This window comes from Styela clava, chromosome 7 (genome assembly GCF_964204865.1).
Source record: "Styela clava chromosome 7, kaStyClav1.hap1.2, whole genome shotgun sequence".
NCBI lineage: Eukaryota > Metazoa > Chordata > Ascidiacea > Stolidobranchia > Styelidae > Styela > Styela clava.
This window is the reverse complement of record NC_135256.1, coordinates 10,260,882-10,278,558: the sequence shown is the minus strand read 5'-3', so window position 1 is coordinate 10,278,558 and position 17,677 is coordinate 10,260,882. Positions and strand designations below refer to the sequence as shown.

At 32.3% G+C, this 17,677-nt stretch overlaps 1 protein-coding gene across 2 annotated transcripts; it reads left to right on the top strand.

Annotated features, from left to right (window-relative positions):
• Positions 1 to 386: 386 nt before the first annotated feature.
• Positions 387 to 15,323, top strand: LOC120328113 (bile salt export pump-like). Of its 2 annotated transcripts, XM_039394517.2 has the most exons (28): positions 387 to 569; positions 719 to 812; positions 921 to 1,041; positions 1,755 to 1,842; positions 2,276 to 2,409; positions 2,715 to 2,886; positions 3,179 to 3,303; positions 3,769 to 3,946; positions 4,232 to 4,345; positions 5,222 to 5,332; positions 5,658 to 5,783; positions 6,843 to 7,046; positions 7,311 to 7,481; positions 7,975 to 8,170; positions 8,579 to 8,636; positions 8,933 to 9,038; positions 9,142 to 9,351; positions 9,739 to 9,843; positions 10,439 to 10,600; positions 10,681 to 10,884; positions 11,026 to 11,126; positions 11,468 to 11,608; positions 11,912 to 12,068; positions 12,414 to 12,611; positions 12,983 to 13,189; positions 13,427 to 13,562; positions 14,623 to 14,742; positions 15,168 to 15,323. In XM_039394517.2, exons 1-28 carry the CDS (start codon positions 501 to 503, stop codon positions 15,260 to 15,262), a joined length of 3,903 nt encoding a protein of 1,300 aa, XP_039250451.2. In that variant the 5' UTR covers positions 387 to 500; the 3' UTR covers positions 15,263 to 15,323. The 2 variants fall into 2 exon arrangements, with proteins under 2 accessions (XP_039250451.2, XP_077970875.1); XM_078114749.1 differs by lacking the exon at positions 387 to 569 and having other exon boundaries at positions 932 to 1,041.
• Positions 15,324 to 17,677: the final 2,354 nt, after the last annotated feature.

Below are 17,677 nucleotides of genomic sequence, written 5' to 3'. Positions count from 1 at the left end.
GCGAACGAGCGTTTTCCCAACTTGCATGGCCGCAATAAACAAACGTTTATTTCGTTCGACACGGTCGAAATAATTATACTTTGAAAAAGATTCAGTAAAATCGCTGTAAGGCGGTAATTTTGCAGCTTTTTACAATGTTAATTGTCTCGTAAAAAGTATTGATATCATTAGTTTCGATTTTCACATATTCCACATATTTATATCTCCCAATGATGATCGCAATATTTTCAAAACAAATCGTGACTCATATGAGTCATATCCCAATAATTTTTATTGACCAACTCTATGAGAAAGTACCTTTTAACAGAAATAGTTAAAATTAGTTCAAATATCATAATAAATTTTATGATTTCAATAATTAACATTTCATTTTATTCCATAGAGTAGAGTAGATATTATAGATATTTCGAGGAAAATGTAAAATGATACTTTTGGTGATAAAATGACAATGTTAGCTCGATAAGAAATTCTTTCGATTCCGATGAAAACATACAATTAGTATGACGAATTCGAAAACTGAGAAGATAGACGACAAGTCAAAACGTGTGACACTCTCTTTTCTATCCCTGGTAAGCTGAGAATTTATTATTTCTGAGTGTATGCAAACGTTCCTCTGACCAACAAAAATGCTATGTTTTATATTTGCATTTTCTCAAAGAAGTCCAGATACATTTAAACAGAAATAATAACATCGAAATCAACGTCTTCTTTTTTACAGTTTCAATATTCCAGCATCACTGACAAATGTTTGATATCATGTGGAATATTGAGCGCAATCATCCTGGGTGCGGCTATGCCGGCCATGGTGCTAGGTGAGATTGTCGTTTGCGATTTTCTTTGAAACGTATAGGCAACGGTGTTATTTTTGTTTCTGTTAAACATCGTTTTGTGGGTACAGATAAAGCTTTCATTTTTTACAGTTTTTGGTCAGATGACTGACACATTTGTTGCATTTGCATCCTGCGTTGAAAATGAAAACTGTACTTCTGGAAACCAATCCTCTCCGTCTAATTTTTCAATCGCGGAACAAAAAGAACAATTGTATGTTATTTTTACTTGTATTACTAGTCTGAAATATGTGTAAACAGTCATACTCCACGTTTTTGTGCTGCATTCACACTTTCGTTTACAAGTAATTAGGGTATTCTGCAAGTGATAAATATATTTGATCGCTAAATACTGCTGCCCCCTTCTCCAGTATCATCCCTCTTTCGTTTATACAAGTAATTAGGGTATTCTGCAAGTGATAAATATATTTGATCGCTAAATACTGCTGCCCCCTTCTCCAGTATCATCCGGTTGGAATTTTAAGTTTGGGTATTCGTGTTTTAGTCATTTTGGCTATAAATCTCATTTAAATTCCGACTAAATGAAATCACCACGGAATAAGTGAAACGTTATTGTTTTTGACACGCTTGGATACCTATGGTTACACATGAAAGCTTTCACTGAATGTAGTACAGATGACATTTACTGTTAAGTTTCGATAATTTTTTTCATCATATTATGAAGAGCTAAAACGTGTTCAATGGTTAACATAATGTACAGATACCGCCACCAAAAGCAATTTCGACCCAGAAACTATAATGCATTAGGCATAGGTAGGTGTTGCAAACCACGAAAGCACACTGTCACATTTATTAGTATATTTGTATTAAAGATATATTTGTTTTCATGTATTCACTTTGTATCCGAGATATAACAGTTATTATGTAATTATAATAATATTGTAATTGTTTTTATATTGTATCTAGGTCCCAAGATTTGGAAGATATTATGACAACATTCGCATATTACTACGTTATAGTAGCATGTATCTCAATGATTTGCGGATTTTTTCAGGTTTAGATTCACAATGTTTATATACTCAATGTTGAATTGCTTTTTTAATAAATTTAATTATGTTGAATAAAAAAAATGCGCTAAAAATTCTACATCACGAATTAAAATATGCACAGTGTTAAAAACTTTTTTTTTTCTTTTTGAAACGAGATGCCAAAAAGCGAAGACCCTATCAACCAATTGAGAATTTCAAAAATAGCAAATATTTAAAATGATATGACTGCGTTTTTGAGTTAAATACTATTTTGAATACCGCTTACGAAATTTTTCATCATAATCCCAACATATTTATAGATCAATTTTTTGTTAGTTACTTAGTTTTTCTAATATAATTTGATAAAAAATTATTAGATCTACATTTTTATTTCTAATATCTCATGCACAAATACGTTTATTTATATAAGTGTTTAAAATTCAAACTTCAAACATTCAGGTACATACAATGTTGCTTTCCTCATCAAGGCAGATTAGAAAAATACGACAGCAATATTTCAGATCTATTATACGACAAGAATTAGAATGGTTCGATGATAAATCAGTAGGTGAAATAAATTTACGTCTGAACGAGTAAGTAATTCTATAATAAGTTATCGTCGTGAATATATTTTTTGAAAAGGTTTGTTCTGTAAAATCCCTACCTTCGAGCTTTTTTGGCAGACTTGTCAGTTCGGCTTGACTTGAACTTCACCTCGCGTTAACCAATATATCACGGTAGTTTGCCAAATATTTGTATACATAATAAACTTTGCTGCGGCTCATTACTTCAGTCATTTCTTATTCGTTTTACCTAAATCCCAGCATTCTCCATCTGAACAAATATATCTTTATGTGAAAAATTATCAATTACTGTAAAACAAAAAATAATATTTCAGAGATGTCACCAAAATCAGAGAAGCGATCGGAGATAAATTCTCATACTTTATTAATAATATATCAACATTCATATGTGCATTGATAATCGGATTCGTCAATGGATGGCAACTGACTTTAATTATAATAGGCACTACACCTATTCTTGTATGTGCTTATGCTCTATCGGGAAAGGTATTTCAGTTTATTTTGTACAGTTTTCTATGACGGTCAGCACAAGTTAGACTGGAATTATTGTTTTGTTTTTCAATATTCTGAGATTTTCAATTTATAACAAGTACAATGTACCTTACTCCCTTACCTTATGTCGTTGCACCATTTTAATACGGTTACATATTATCATACCAGTTTATATTTATGAATATTTAGTACATTTTATAAAGCTTCTAACAAAAAATAGAAAGGTAAAAATGCCCAAATGGTAAATGTTATAAACGATAGCAAAAAATATCTGGTCTATTAACAGTTTATTACATCTTGGATTCAAAAAGAAATGCAGGCCTATGCAACAGCTGGTTCTATTGTTGACAACGCATTGAAAAATATACGAACTGTGGTTGCATACGGAGCGCAAGATAAGGAAGCAAACAGGTAATTTTACTGAAGAAAATTTTCAGCTTCTTCATATATTTACTATATACCTTTGATATGCATAAATTGTAAAATATTGTTTATCTGCTAATGAGCAATTCTGTATTGTCCATTGTCCTTCTTTATATTAAAGATGTTAAAGCTTATTTTAAATCTTGGGTTCCGGTCCAACTTAACTTACATACAAATCTGTGAGAGAAGAACAAGCAGTGAACAGCAATGTTAATCATAAAAAGCGTCAGTGTTTAATAAATTTCATTATGGGTTATAAGCAGGAGCAAAAAGCTTTGCGGAAATTGAATAGGCAATATCATGAAATAAGTATTGGAGCAGTAATCTATGCTTACCTGAAATTGGCATCGTTAGGACACTTTAGCATCGTTTTTATATCATGAAGATCCATATTGTCGAAAGCTGCTTTTCATAATATTTGAAATCCAACTTAAAATACCTGTTTTTAATAAGATATTATGAAAAACTTGGCGACGCAGAAAATCACGGAGTTCGTAAGGGGATGCTGTTGGGAACATTCCAAGGATTTTTGTGGTGTTTGCTACTATTGGCGTACGCACTTGCATTTTGGTACGGATCAGTTTTAGCATTGAACCCTGAACTAGACTTTTCAATTGGGAGACTCATAACGGTAAATATCTCAGTTATGATACATGAATTATATGTGTATTGTGTATAGCAAAATGCAGTTTGTAGTGAACGTAAAAGTTTAATCTAGCAATGTCTCAATAGCATCATTCATATTATGTGTAATCTGTACTTTCAATGTTCGATATTTTACACTCAACGTATTTGGTCAAGTTTCATATATATAGATGATATATATTATAATCTAACATTTTTTGCTTGATGGTAATATTTTGCAATTTATATGGTGTATAGAATAACATGTACACACCTTTATTTTGAATGCCAGGTATGTTTTTCGATTATATTGGCAACATTCAACCTCGCACAAGCTGCAGCAGCAATGGATATTTTTATGACAGGACGAGTCGCAGGGGCAGCTGTGTTTGAAGTCATAGAAAGGGTAAAACATACAACTTATTGGACAAGAAGTGACTTACCGATCGTTTCGTTAATATGTTGTTGTTGGAATTCTTGTTGTTGTTGTTGTTGTGAAATAATCGCTTTTCTCATTAACTACTTGACCAATTACTTTGAAAGTGGTTGAAGATTGAATTTTACTTTTGCTATTACTTTTGCTTACTATTTATTTCAAAAAGTTGTGTGGGTTCCATAAGATTCGTTTTGTGTACGATGACGTCATCAAAATGAAAAATTGCTAACCTTGTGGCGGTTCCACGTTTGCGTAAGCCGTCAGGCGAAGTCGTGTAGACTGCGGAACCGGTAGTCTTCTGTGGCAGATTGCATACCTTCACGGCTGCACTACTTCGTTTTGGCCTTTTTGTCCATATATTCTAGCATAGCTCGCTTGTATTTTAAATTATTAGTACTCTTAATAATTACTATTTCCGCTTTTTTTCTATTTCTACGACGAGCGACTACAACACTCACGCTGCCCATTTCTACAAGAGAGCTACAGTTTTATGATATGATTTCAACGGTGTTACATGCAAAAATAATTCAAGAAAACACTGCTTTACTTTCCCTTTGGTCAATGTAAACTGAAACGTTTAAATTGAATTATTGGCATATGAAAATGCCAACTGTAATATGGGTGTAGTGTATGAAATATAACCAAAATATGATATTGAAAAGGTATCTATTTTAACCTCGTGCAATATTACATAAAATACCGACAAAGAAAAAGGGCCTCATTTATAATATGACATGATTCGAATATATGAAAATGCTGCTCGCTGCGGCGTGTTTTACTAAAGATACGTTATTTTTTTATTACACGCATATGTTATTATTTTTAATAGCTTTGTGTTATTTACAGAAAAGCAGCATAGATCCCCTATCTAATGAGGGATTCGTACCAGACGATGTAAAAGGAAAAATCAGTTTTATCAACGTTAATTTCAATTATCAATCCAGGTCACAAAAAGAGGTATTCGTGTTGATTGTTGAACTATACACCTAAAAAATATAGCATTTCACATTTTCAATGGAATTTTCGAATATTTCTGTTTATGACAGAAACCAAAATTTCTAAATAATGGCAGGACAACGGGGTGGAAGAATGCGTTCACATGCGGTTTTATACGATAGAGTGAGATAAAACTTTTGATACATATGTGAATTTTCATGCAGGTTTTCCATATGGACGTGCATTTTTAACAGTTTGTATCGAAATTCTCTACAAATTTAAAAATCAAATTCCTGAAATATAGTATTCATGCGCTAACTATTAACGATATATCTTTACTTTATAGGCTATAAACTTCATGAATACTACGCTACATCCAGGAAAAATGTATGCTCTAGCTGGAGCAAGTGGAACGGGAAAAACTACTTTGTTGAAACTAATGCAAAGATTATACGATCCACGATCTGGAAAGGTATTGTTAACTGAGTAATTTAGTAACACTCATCAATCGTTCGATTTTATGGCTTGTGAAATAGGTTTCTAGACTAGGGCTGGGCATTTTCGATTACCTGGTGATGTCAGAATCGAATCGAATATTTATTTTCAAATCGAATTTCGAATTCTTGGAAGTTATGTAATTGAATGTGATTTTTTTACCATATCTGGTCCTTCAGACACATAAATTACTGAATACATAAAATTAATCACCCAAACAGTTCACTGAGTGTGTTCACACCCTGTGAGAAACTTATTTTATTAATAACTCACCAGAAAGTAAAGAATCACATGTCAGCATTGCATTTTATTAATATGGCTTCAATAAAATTATTGATAGATTTACCACGACCTTCCGCGCGCAAATAAAAGCAGGATGGCTGCGATTCGAATTCTCGTCTACACCAATTTGAATAATCTACTATTCGATTCGATTGGAATATTCGATTCCCAACCGTACTCTAGAATGTGGTGAACAATTGAAGCGTCCATGTGTTCTTCAACCTAATTAACTTGTCAACAGTGTGATATTGTGAACCAAAATAAATGAATCACCAACAAAATATGTTAAGATGCTCATCTGTCATGTTATTATGGCAGCAAAAATTCAGCTAAAAAATTGTTATACTTTCAAAAGAAAAAATGGATTAATTTTACGATATTAATTTTTACAAGTGTAAACATAAACCTATTTTCAGTAAATACAACAGCGGTGTTATGTTACAAGACGACCATCCCTGGGGCGTATGGACTCTTGAAGTCACATTCGTAAATTGTGCAATCCAGTTATTATTCAATGAATTCGAATTAAATGAACCAAATAAAGAGTAGAAACTGAATTGTGATAGTTTCATTGAAATGTAGAGAAAGATTAAGGTTATTGGGTGATATACTGTATATTTCAAAATCAACGAATTTTAATTACTGATCCAATGCATAGGGTATTTAATATTACTGAAAATGAATACCCTTCGTTATAAACATTCTTTGCATAAATAAATTTAAACTTAACAATATTGATTACACTTTGCCTTAGGTTATGCTTGATGGAAGAGATATACGGACTATCAATGTTCGATGGCTACGAAGCAAAATTGGAGTCGTCAGTCAAGAACCGACTTTATTTGCAACAACGATATTGGAAAATATACGACTTGGTTACGATGGCGTACTTGAAGAAGATATTATTGAAGCGTCAAAATTTGCTAATGCGTACGATTTTATTATGGATCTTCCCGAGGCAAGTGTATATTTTACCCTTGTCGTGAGCAAAAAGCTTAAATACTGAACTGACATGGAAGATTTATCCCCCTATTTCAATAAACAATCTATTCATGGCAATTATTTCAATTGGATAATCTCTTAAAATCATTATTCTTTAAAATTGAATTGTTATGTTGAATTCAGTGATTTCATCAATATTTCCCTTGACTGCATGAAGAAAGAATTATAGACATAACTGCAATTTTGAATTCAACTATTTTTTGATGTATATTTCACATAGAAATTCGAAACGCTTGTTGGAGTTGATGGATGTCAATTGAGCGGTGGCCAAAAACAACGAATCGCTATAGCACGAGCCATAGTGAGAAATCCGAAAATTTTACTTCTGGATCAAGCTTGCTCAGCTCTTGACACGCACAGCGAAGCAATAGTTTTGGAGAATCTGCAAAAAGTAACTTTGTGTAATATTCAGTTTGGCATAAGTCATCAGTAATATATCTATTCCAAACTAGAAACCAAATATACGAAAAGCAGTGAATAACGAAATTTGATATTAAAATTATATGACATTCAATACGATTTTGGTTAGTAATTGATAAAGCGTCCTTAAAAATACCTTGTTGTGAGAAGCACGGCATTTTGTTTTTAAATCATGAACAACGTAATCAAAATAGCGTATATCGTGTTGTTTGAGAATACATATCTCACCAAAGGCCATTCAGTGCAACTAGAAATAGGTAACGTATTACAAGAAGGGAATACTTTGTATCATTTTTAGTTTAAAAAAATATCAACAAAGTACAAAAGAAAGAAAAAAGATACTTTTTAACCAATAGTGCTATTATTTAGATTACCACTTTTGAAGTCATTGAACTTTGAAACAAAGAAATTAGAGAAAGAAAGACAGAAAAAAGATACTTCATACCCAATTACATCTTTTTTAGATTAAAAGGGATAAAACCATTCTACTGGTTGCTCATAGAGAATCAACGATGAAATTAGCTGACGAAGTGATCAATGCGGAAGAGTTTGTACTTTCTTTAGACTCCAACACAATGCGACGCAACGGTTCTCCGTATTCAAGTGCGAAAAATATTGAGGAAACAAAAGATCCAAAAGATGGATGCGGCATATTTCATGGTTCGTAATTGAAAAAAATTGCCCATACACTTGCCCATACATAGTAGGATATACTTTGACAAAATGAAGAATGACGCTAGAAAACTCTCATATTTATCACTTATCAGTATCAACCACAGATATGAAACTAAGTCACCAATACATATAAATAGTTTACTCACACAAGCGGTGTGTTGACCACAACATATAAGATAATTATATTTTTAGATAATTACAATTTATTCTTTCTTAAAACGATTATTGTATATATCCCTGAAATCAGCTACAATGAATTTATTATGAATATAAATTGCACATATCAATTGAAATGGAAAGATGATTCGTATACTTTCTACTGGTGTTATTTTAGAATGGTTTAATACAGTATATAGCTCATTAATATTATGAATATTTTTCTCCAAAATTCAGATGGTTTTCAATTAGAAGATGAAATTTCGGGAAAAAACGTGAAGGTAAATCTCGAAAGGTAGGTCTTAGCATCAGCAATATAAGATGTTACTTTAATAAAATAATGAATACAGACCACATATTTTATTCACAAGGAAAATAAATTTTTATTGATATGATGAGAAATATTTTTCGTTATTTTTCTGTAACGTTTTAGAGTCTTTTAATCCGCGAATATTTCTTTTAATAACAAAACTATCGCTATTTTATTCGCATGAAATCCGTACTCGACTTTCTTATATCATATATCGCATAGTACTTTTGATAGGCATATTATTGTAAAGACAATTTCATACATTTTTCTATTGTATACAGAGAAAAAAACGAAATCGGCACGGAAACAATTTCAAAATGTGAAGACTTGTATGACACAATAGATTATCTCAGTTCAAATATCAACGGCTGTGAAAATACGTTGGAGGTAATAGATTTGAATGTATAGATATGGCCTGTTGCAACAGGCAGTTTCATCCGCATATCATATGTGTCATGAATCTCAAAATACGTTTTAAAATGTTTTGTAGAATGACCGCAAAGCCATTGTTCCAACCACTGCAGTTCTTGATCGAAAACAGAAAATAAACGAGAACAAAAACACAGAAGTGGCTTCCATGTCTCGTATACTCAAAATGAATTCAACCGAATATCCTTACATAATATTCGGATCAACCGGGGCCTTACTGAACGGATGCGTTCAGCCGGTATTTGCTGTTTTACTCTCCGCCATCATTGGTGTAAGTTTATTTTTTACTTATATGGTTTTAAATTTACTAATTTTACGACATTACATTGGATATTGAATACTAAAATGGTGAAAAGCTACAAGCTTTTCATGCAAAAATGTAAACTGTTTAATCATGTAAACCGGCACTGCACAAAACTGTTCGAAAACCTGGACGAAATAAGGCCAAAATCGGAGTACTTGGATGATGTGTTTGTTGTACCGCCATGTCGAAATTTTATATAAATAAACTACTTTCGTGGTTCAAATTGAAGTAATCATTCACCCAGACTTAAGGTCTTAAAACAAAATGTGACTTCATATTGTCGTGTAGAGATTCTTATGAGCATATCAGTAATTTAATAAGGATAAATGTTGTTATCGAAGTATTTTGTTTTAGGTTTATGCTTTGTCAAACATCGATGAAAAGAGGGATGAAATAAATTTTTATTGTTTGATGATGATCATTATTGCTGGTGCATCATTTATAGCTCAGTTTTTGCAAGTACGTTTTTAGTTTATTTGGTCATACTAGGTTCTAAAAATATAACCCCACACAAGTTAGAAATTCACTGCATAAATCATTTTTTGATTTTATTGGAAGCGTAGTGAGACTGCCTATAAGAAAATCTTTCAAGAATAAAAAATATAAACGAGCCATACCCAAATATATGGGCACGAAAGCAAAACGAAGTAGTACGGGTTAACAATCTGTCAGAGTAGACTATCGGTACCGCAGCCTTCACGACTTAACGCGGAACCGCCACCTGATGCGCAATGTTTAATTTTGATTGCGCCGTCGCACACAAAAAACGAATCCCTTAGAGTCCACAGAAATTTTTAAAACAATTAAAAGCAGTAGCCTTCTAGAAATACAATTTTTAACCAACCACTGAAAATTTCAAAGTAATCGGTCCAGTAGTTAATGAGAAAAACGATTTTTTTCATACAGCAAGAATAAGATTACGAAATGACAAAACGATAGTTCATTTCGTGTCCAATTATACGAGTACACTACCTCAATTCAAAACTGGCTGGCTTCCTTGTTAACAAAAAATTCTGTCAATACGTTGAATTATTTTTATTGATATGAACAACAGCATTCAATGTTTGCAAAATCTGGAGAAGTTCTAACCAGAAGGGTTCGGAAATTAACATTTTCAGCGATTTTACGTCAAGATATATCGTGGTTTGACAGAAAAGAGAATGAGGCAGCTCTGCTGTCATTAAGGTTATCCCAAGATGCAGGATTAATACAGGGGGTAAGTAACTAACGAGAAAAAAAATTTAAAAGTTTGATTTTAATTATCATCATTTATTTTCACAAAACTTTTTACTTTAGGCAGCTGGTATTCAAATAGGAATTCTCGTTTCTATAGCAACTTCATTGGCACTTGCGATTGGAATTGCATTCTATAGTGGATGGAAATTAGCTCTGTTGCAAGTTGCCTTTTTTCCTCTATTCATTGCTTCACATGGCGCAAAAGCAAGAATGGTTCAAACGAGTGCTTCGAGAGATAACTCAGCGCTGGCAAAAGCGGGAACGGTGAGAACATAATGAGGATACATTGTAGTATTATTTTTAAATAATTGCCTATAGTGTGCTGCAACGTCATTATTAAGTTGAAAATAAGGTTTTTTAAGATGGCCCACAGACATAATAACACTGAACCACACATTTTTGCAGATTGTATCTGAAACTGTTGGTTCAATAGAGACAGTTGCCCAAATCGGAAAAGAAGAATATTTTTTAAAGAAGTATGAAGAGACGTTAAATGATATAGAAAGGTAAAATTAACATTGTCTTTGGTCGCTCTGTATTTTGTTTGTTTCGAAAAGGAAACTAAAACTAGAAAATGAAATCTGCATCACTGTAGTGTAGTCCTATATATTACGAAGAATTCTGTATTAATTATTTTGTCAACAAATATATTATTTCTGTCCCCTATTTTAATAGCATAAAATAAGCAATCTTTTTTACAATGTTGGCCAGCCTTGAAATTACTTTGCAATACCTTTTTATTCGTTATTTTATACATCAAAAATCATGAATATTGTATATTTTTAAGGTCAAATAGATTATTAAAAATATTAAATGAACACTCAAAAGTTTCAAAAATTCTTTCCAGGATTGGAAAAAGATTGAATGTACTTCAAGGAATAGTATTTGGATTCGCATCTTCAGTGATTCATTTTTCCTATGCAGCAACATTTCGACTCGGAGCTTATTTGATAAGGAAAGAAGAAATTGATTTCGAAAGCATGTTCAGGTTAATTCAAGTTTCAAAGCACAGCTCATAAGTCGTCGTTGCAAATAATTTTATTCCTATAATGCATGTTATCATAATTAACTTGCACCAATTTTATGACTCTTGCAATTTACACAGTCAGATTTGGTTTGTTTTGGGGAGGGGATGAAACTGTAACTTCAACTGGATTTGACAGGGTTTATACATTCAATTTTTTTTCTCAATAAATTTTAAAACAAGACTCTATCGTTGATCGTTTCAGAATAGATAGGCATTCTTTGACCAATTCAAAAAGGGGTCACACTATTCACTAATGTTGTTTAGGGTGTATTTCGTTATTGTGTTTGCTGGACTGGCGTTGGGAAGAGCTTACAGATATTTGCCAGACTATGCCGAAGCACGGAAAGCAGCAGGAAGAATCTTTCAGTTGATGGATAGAAAACCAGTCATCGACGTAAATGACACAAGTGGATTCTTGCCGGTTTGTAATGTTGTCTTTTATTCATTCAACGATGAACTATCATTCTTTTTTTTTTGTGCAATCTATTTGCATAACAAATGGGGAACATTAGGCAGACCAATTTAACTAGACTCAGCAAAATCGTGAACTTATTATCTAAATTTGCTTTCATTTATAAAAAATCGTATAATGAATATGGCTAGTACGTGACAATTGGAAGCTGTGTAATTGTTGTTATTGTTGTTGTTGAGCGACTCATTTGGTGTGTTGAATATACAAAAATAGAATATATAACAGTTTTTCTTGGGTATAACAGCAAAAATTCTACTTTGAGAACTATAATAAAAAATTAGTTTTTTATTTCAGAAAAATATTGAAGGTAATTTGCAGTTGAAATCGTGCGAATTCACATACGCAACTCGGCCAGATTGTTTGGTCCTGAATGGAGTTAACATTGATGTGGAGAGCGGAAAAACTCTGGCTCTAATCGGCGCAAGTGGGTGCGGCAAAAGTACAATTGTTCAAATTCTAGAGCGATTTTATAATTTGGACGAGGGCGTTGTGGTAAGAGTTGGATATAAACAAAATTTTCAACAAAAATACTTGTTGGAATGCAAAATCTTTTGATTTTTTTTACTTCAGTAAGGCTCAGTAAATTAAGCTGCAAATATTTCTTCTAATACTATAATGCAGAAAGTTATATTCAACGTCGTTATTTCTCAGTGTGAATACAATTAAATAAACAGTGAGATCTGCAGGATGATGGCGGTCTATCTACATACCAAAACGATATTTAACTTGTAAGTTTTGTCTGATTCAACCCAGTCGATACATTTTTACACATACGGGTCTTTTTGTAGTAGAATTACTTCAGTGGATCAAAACATCAAAAATAAAATTAAGAGCTAAAAATGTGGAATGACTAAATGTTTCAGATGTTGGATAACAAAGACATCAGAAGTTACAATTTGAAATACATGAGATCGAAGATCGGCGTCGTTTTTCAAGATCCTTCGTTGTTTGACGGTACATTGTATGATAACATTGTATATGGAGACTGTGGTCGCCATATCACATATGATGATGTCCAACAAGCAGCCAAACTTGCGAACATACACGATTTCATTGTAAGATTGGAAAAGGTATGATATAAAGGCAAGAGAATGTGATGATACATGGTTCAAAGATGATTTTATACAATGGCTAAAAAAATCATTGTTTAGAAGTATCATTGTATTACATTAATCAATTTAATTGTTAAATTACTAACAGTACATTAAGTTTCCAATTTTTCAGAGATTATTCAAACACCAAACGTAATTTTTTCTGCTCGAAATAGTTTATTGTTGAATAATTGATTAATAAATACCACGTTACAGGGATATGACACCGAAGTTGGTTGCGTGGGTAATCGTTTATCAAGAGGACAAAAACAGAGAATAGCTATCGCCAGAGCTCTTGTTCGAAATCCATCAATTCTTCTACTCGATGAAGCAACATCTTCGCTAGACAGCGGTAAGATTTTTCTTATTGGTTGGAGCCGTTGAGTTAAGTATCTGATTCTTAGGGTACGCGACAGCCTACAACATTTGTTACACTTTGATTATATATATTATATTCTGGAGTGGTGTCTTTTTCGCAAAGTCATTTAACAAGACAGTTGTTTGTTCATTCCAGCAATAGTCAATTTTCAAATAATTCCATTCTCGCAAAGTACATTTCCGCATAACTTCGTTATTTCAAAAATATCTTTCACACAACTATATTCTTTCAAGAGTACATTTTTAATTCCATTCTTGCGAAAGTACATTTTGCATAATTTCATTCTTGCAAAAGTTCACTCTCGTACAGTTTAACTTTTGCAAAAGTATATTTGAGCCAAACTTAATTCTTGCTAAAGTACATTTTCGCATAACTACGTTATTTCGAAAGTATATTTCACACAACTTCATTCTTTTAAAAGTACATTTTTAATTTCATTCTTGCGAAATTACATTTTACATACCTTTGTTCTTGCAAAAGTACATTTTTACATAACTTTGTTCTTGCGAAAGTACATTTTTACATAACTTTGTTCTTGCAAAAGTACATTTTACATAACTTTGTTCTTGCAAAAGTACATTTTACATAACTTTGTTCTTGCAAAAGTACATTTTTACATAACTTTGTTCTTGCAAAAGTACATTTTTACATAACTTTGTTCTTGCAAAAGTACATTTTTACATAACTTTGTTCTTGCAAAAGTACATTTTTACATAACTTTGTTCTTGCAAAAGTACATTTTTACATAACTTTGTTCTTGCAAAAGTACATTTTACATAACTTTGTTCTTGCAAAAGTACATTTTTACATAACTTTGTTCTTGCAAAAGTACATTTTTACATAACTTTGTTCTTGCAAAAGTACATTTTACATAACTTTGTTCTTGCGAAAGTACATTTTTACATAACTTTGTTCTTGCAAAAGTACATTTTCACTTAATTTGTTGCAAATGTGTGTTTTCGCAAGATCTTATTCCGATGACGATGATAGTATTTCATATTTTGGTGAATATATTTGTTCATTTTACACTCAGATAATGAGAAGATTGTCCAGGAAGCATTAGAAAGAGCTCGACAAGGGAGAACAACAATATTGATAGCACACAGGCTTTCAACAATTAGAAATGCTGACAAAATTGCGGTTATATCAAAAGGTGATAATTCGATAAATTTAATTTGAAATAACCAGGAAATTGTCGTTTAACATAAATGAAACACAGTTCATTGATTGAAATCTCAATTTATTTGTCTTATAAAACTGAAAAAAGTACTTACACATAAGTATATATATGGTGTACACTCGCGCTCGATTAAGTGTAAGTATACGATATATCTGCCACCCAGGTTTCATTTTTTATACCAACTACTTAAACAAATTTAACTTATGGTCACCCGACAATATTGTCCGTATTTATCCATAAGTTAATTTATCCCAATTGTGCAACTCCCCATGTATGAGCAAAAGAGATTTTTGACCCAATGGAATGTTTAAAAAAGCTTTTTTCACTCTTTTCGATAATTTTTTCGACAAAAATATTAGCCAAGCTGAGTATTATTGATTGCCAAATATACATTTTAGGTAAAGTTATTGAATGTGGAAACCACGATGAATTGATTGCAATGGGAGGTGCTTACTATAATATGATTAATCTAAATACTAATAAAAGTAACTAATAATTTAACTCAAATCCTGATTCTGCTTCAATAATAATTTATATGCAATAAATTATTTTAAATTAAATGTTGTGGCAGTTTTTGTTTATCTTGGTGTGTATTTTAGTACCTCATAAGATGCGCACAGGATTTTTTGCTTCCATTTCGAAACATTGAAATGATAAAACGTCGAAAGAAACAAATGTTTTTACACTGGGCTAGTATGGGTACAGCAGATGTCAAAGGAAACTTATTTTAAAAAAACTGCGCCTGCCTCGGTTTTCCACAATTTAGTGGAGCTGCTTTGTCTTTGGATGACGTATATTCTCGATGACGTTACCGGTACTCGAAGATGGTAGTAGTCAAATCATTTCTGGCAGGATTAGGCCCTTGTTATACTCTACTAAACAATTAATCTAATCCAAATATGTACCGGACTGCCAAATAGCATTTATTAAATAGCTCAAATTAGAACGCAAATTCAGGACGACATAAGTACTAAGCTATAACCAGATAGTCTTCTCAGACAAAGACGCCCGCGACGCGCATTCACGCAAAGTATTTAACTTCTAACTATGAGATTCAATGAAAGTAGGTTTAATACAGGTAGAAAGCGTATCTGCAATCGATTTTAAACAATTGAAAGCTTTCTATTTAAGTTGTTGATCGCACGGGGCCCATATTCAAGCAATAGCGTGTGTGCTTATTATAAAAGAAATATTAATGCTTGCATCTTATTTTCAATGACTTCGAGTGCCAAAGGTTTGATAATTTTATTTGTTCAAACTGGGCTAATAATGATGATCCGATGCAAAAACTTCAATCAAGTCTTCAAAGAGGAAGGGAAGTAGAATGCAAAAAGGTAGCGGAAATTATAAACTTTCATAAGAGTAATTTGTTAGAATTTGTATTAAAAATTAAAAAATGTTTCAGCATATCAACTCTTATTTGCGTCCTACGATATAAGACTTCAGCAGTATATATAATTTAAACCAACGTACTGCAACGTACAACGTATTTAAATTTACAAACGTACTATATCAAATTTTTTATAAACCAATATTTTTGATTACCTAATGCATGATTGCCACCAGGTAAACTCATGTTGATAATAAATAAAGCAAAACGATGTCGTTCGAAACGTCGGCAAATTACATCGTTTTGCTTACACCGGTTGTACTTTTTTTATTATTAACATTTTTGATTACATGTTGGCAAGGTACTGCGGATAATCGTATAAAAATGGTGTAATTAGAAGAACCAACTATAATAAACATAAAGACGCCTCATCAAATATTAAAATGATTTTGCAAAATGCTTTGCTCCTCGCACGCTATCACAGAATTCGGGAGCTTCGTGCATGACACGACGTGAGTTAAAAGTCCCGTAGGTCTTGGTTGTTCAATGAAATGGTGCAAGGGAACATTAATGAAAATAAATAAATTTTGAGCTGCGTGTCATCAAGATATAAATAAATTTTGAGCTGCGTGTCATCAAGATACCATGCTGTGAATATGGATCGATGTAAAAATGTCTTATCCTTGTATGTCAGAATAGTTGCATGCCACCAAAGTTAGTTAACACAAAATACAGTTTCAAATAAAATATTTTGAAATTGCATTTGAAATCCAATTGTGCGCGCGGCCGCATTAGCATCTTTCATCTTGATCAGTAATTGCTGATTTTAGGGTATTTCAACCGGAATCTTTTCTCCCCATGAAATTCGCGTTAGCATTTATAGAATTGTAAGTTATTTAGTATCAAAATTGTAGCGAATTTAGCATCAAATTAAAGTTAGCAGATATTAACTCATTGATAATGATCTCATACGTTATGGTCAATGCCATGGGCGATGGACTGACCTTTACTTTTTCCTAAAATTATTATATCACAGATAAGTATCAGCGTGACGAAGTATTTTAAATAAATAAACTAGCTTTCATTAAAAATACTCAAAAAACTAAAAGAACTAATGAATATCGCAGAAAGTAACTAATACTGTTACAAAACCTTATATATTCATCACTGTGTTTTTGGTGAAGCGCCGGATGAGGAAACTATACCGTATATGCCCTGTTAGTCATAATTTAAAATCACGCACACATTAGTAGCATTTTTATAATATTTGCAAATCTTGTTTTAGACTAAAATACCAAGTTCATAAAACTTAATTATTGTTTTGAATTTGTTAATCCGTGACTTGTCCGATTTTTTGTGTTTACGAAAACCTTTACACGATTTCTTCGCACGCAAAGTTCAACCGTTTGGAACTAAGAAATCTAGATTAGACTTTTATTAAAATCTACGCTTTTTTCTAAGTTTTAACAAAAATAGATTTGAAGCAATAGCACATGGTATTTTAGGGTCGTCTATTTTTTAACACAACGGCAGGCAGTTGAGGTCGTCTGGACATAGTCATCTGAGGAAAGTCGTGTA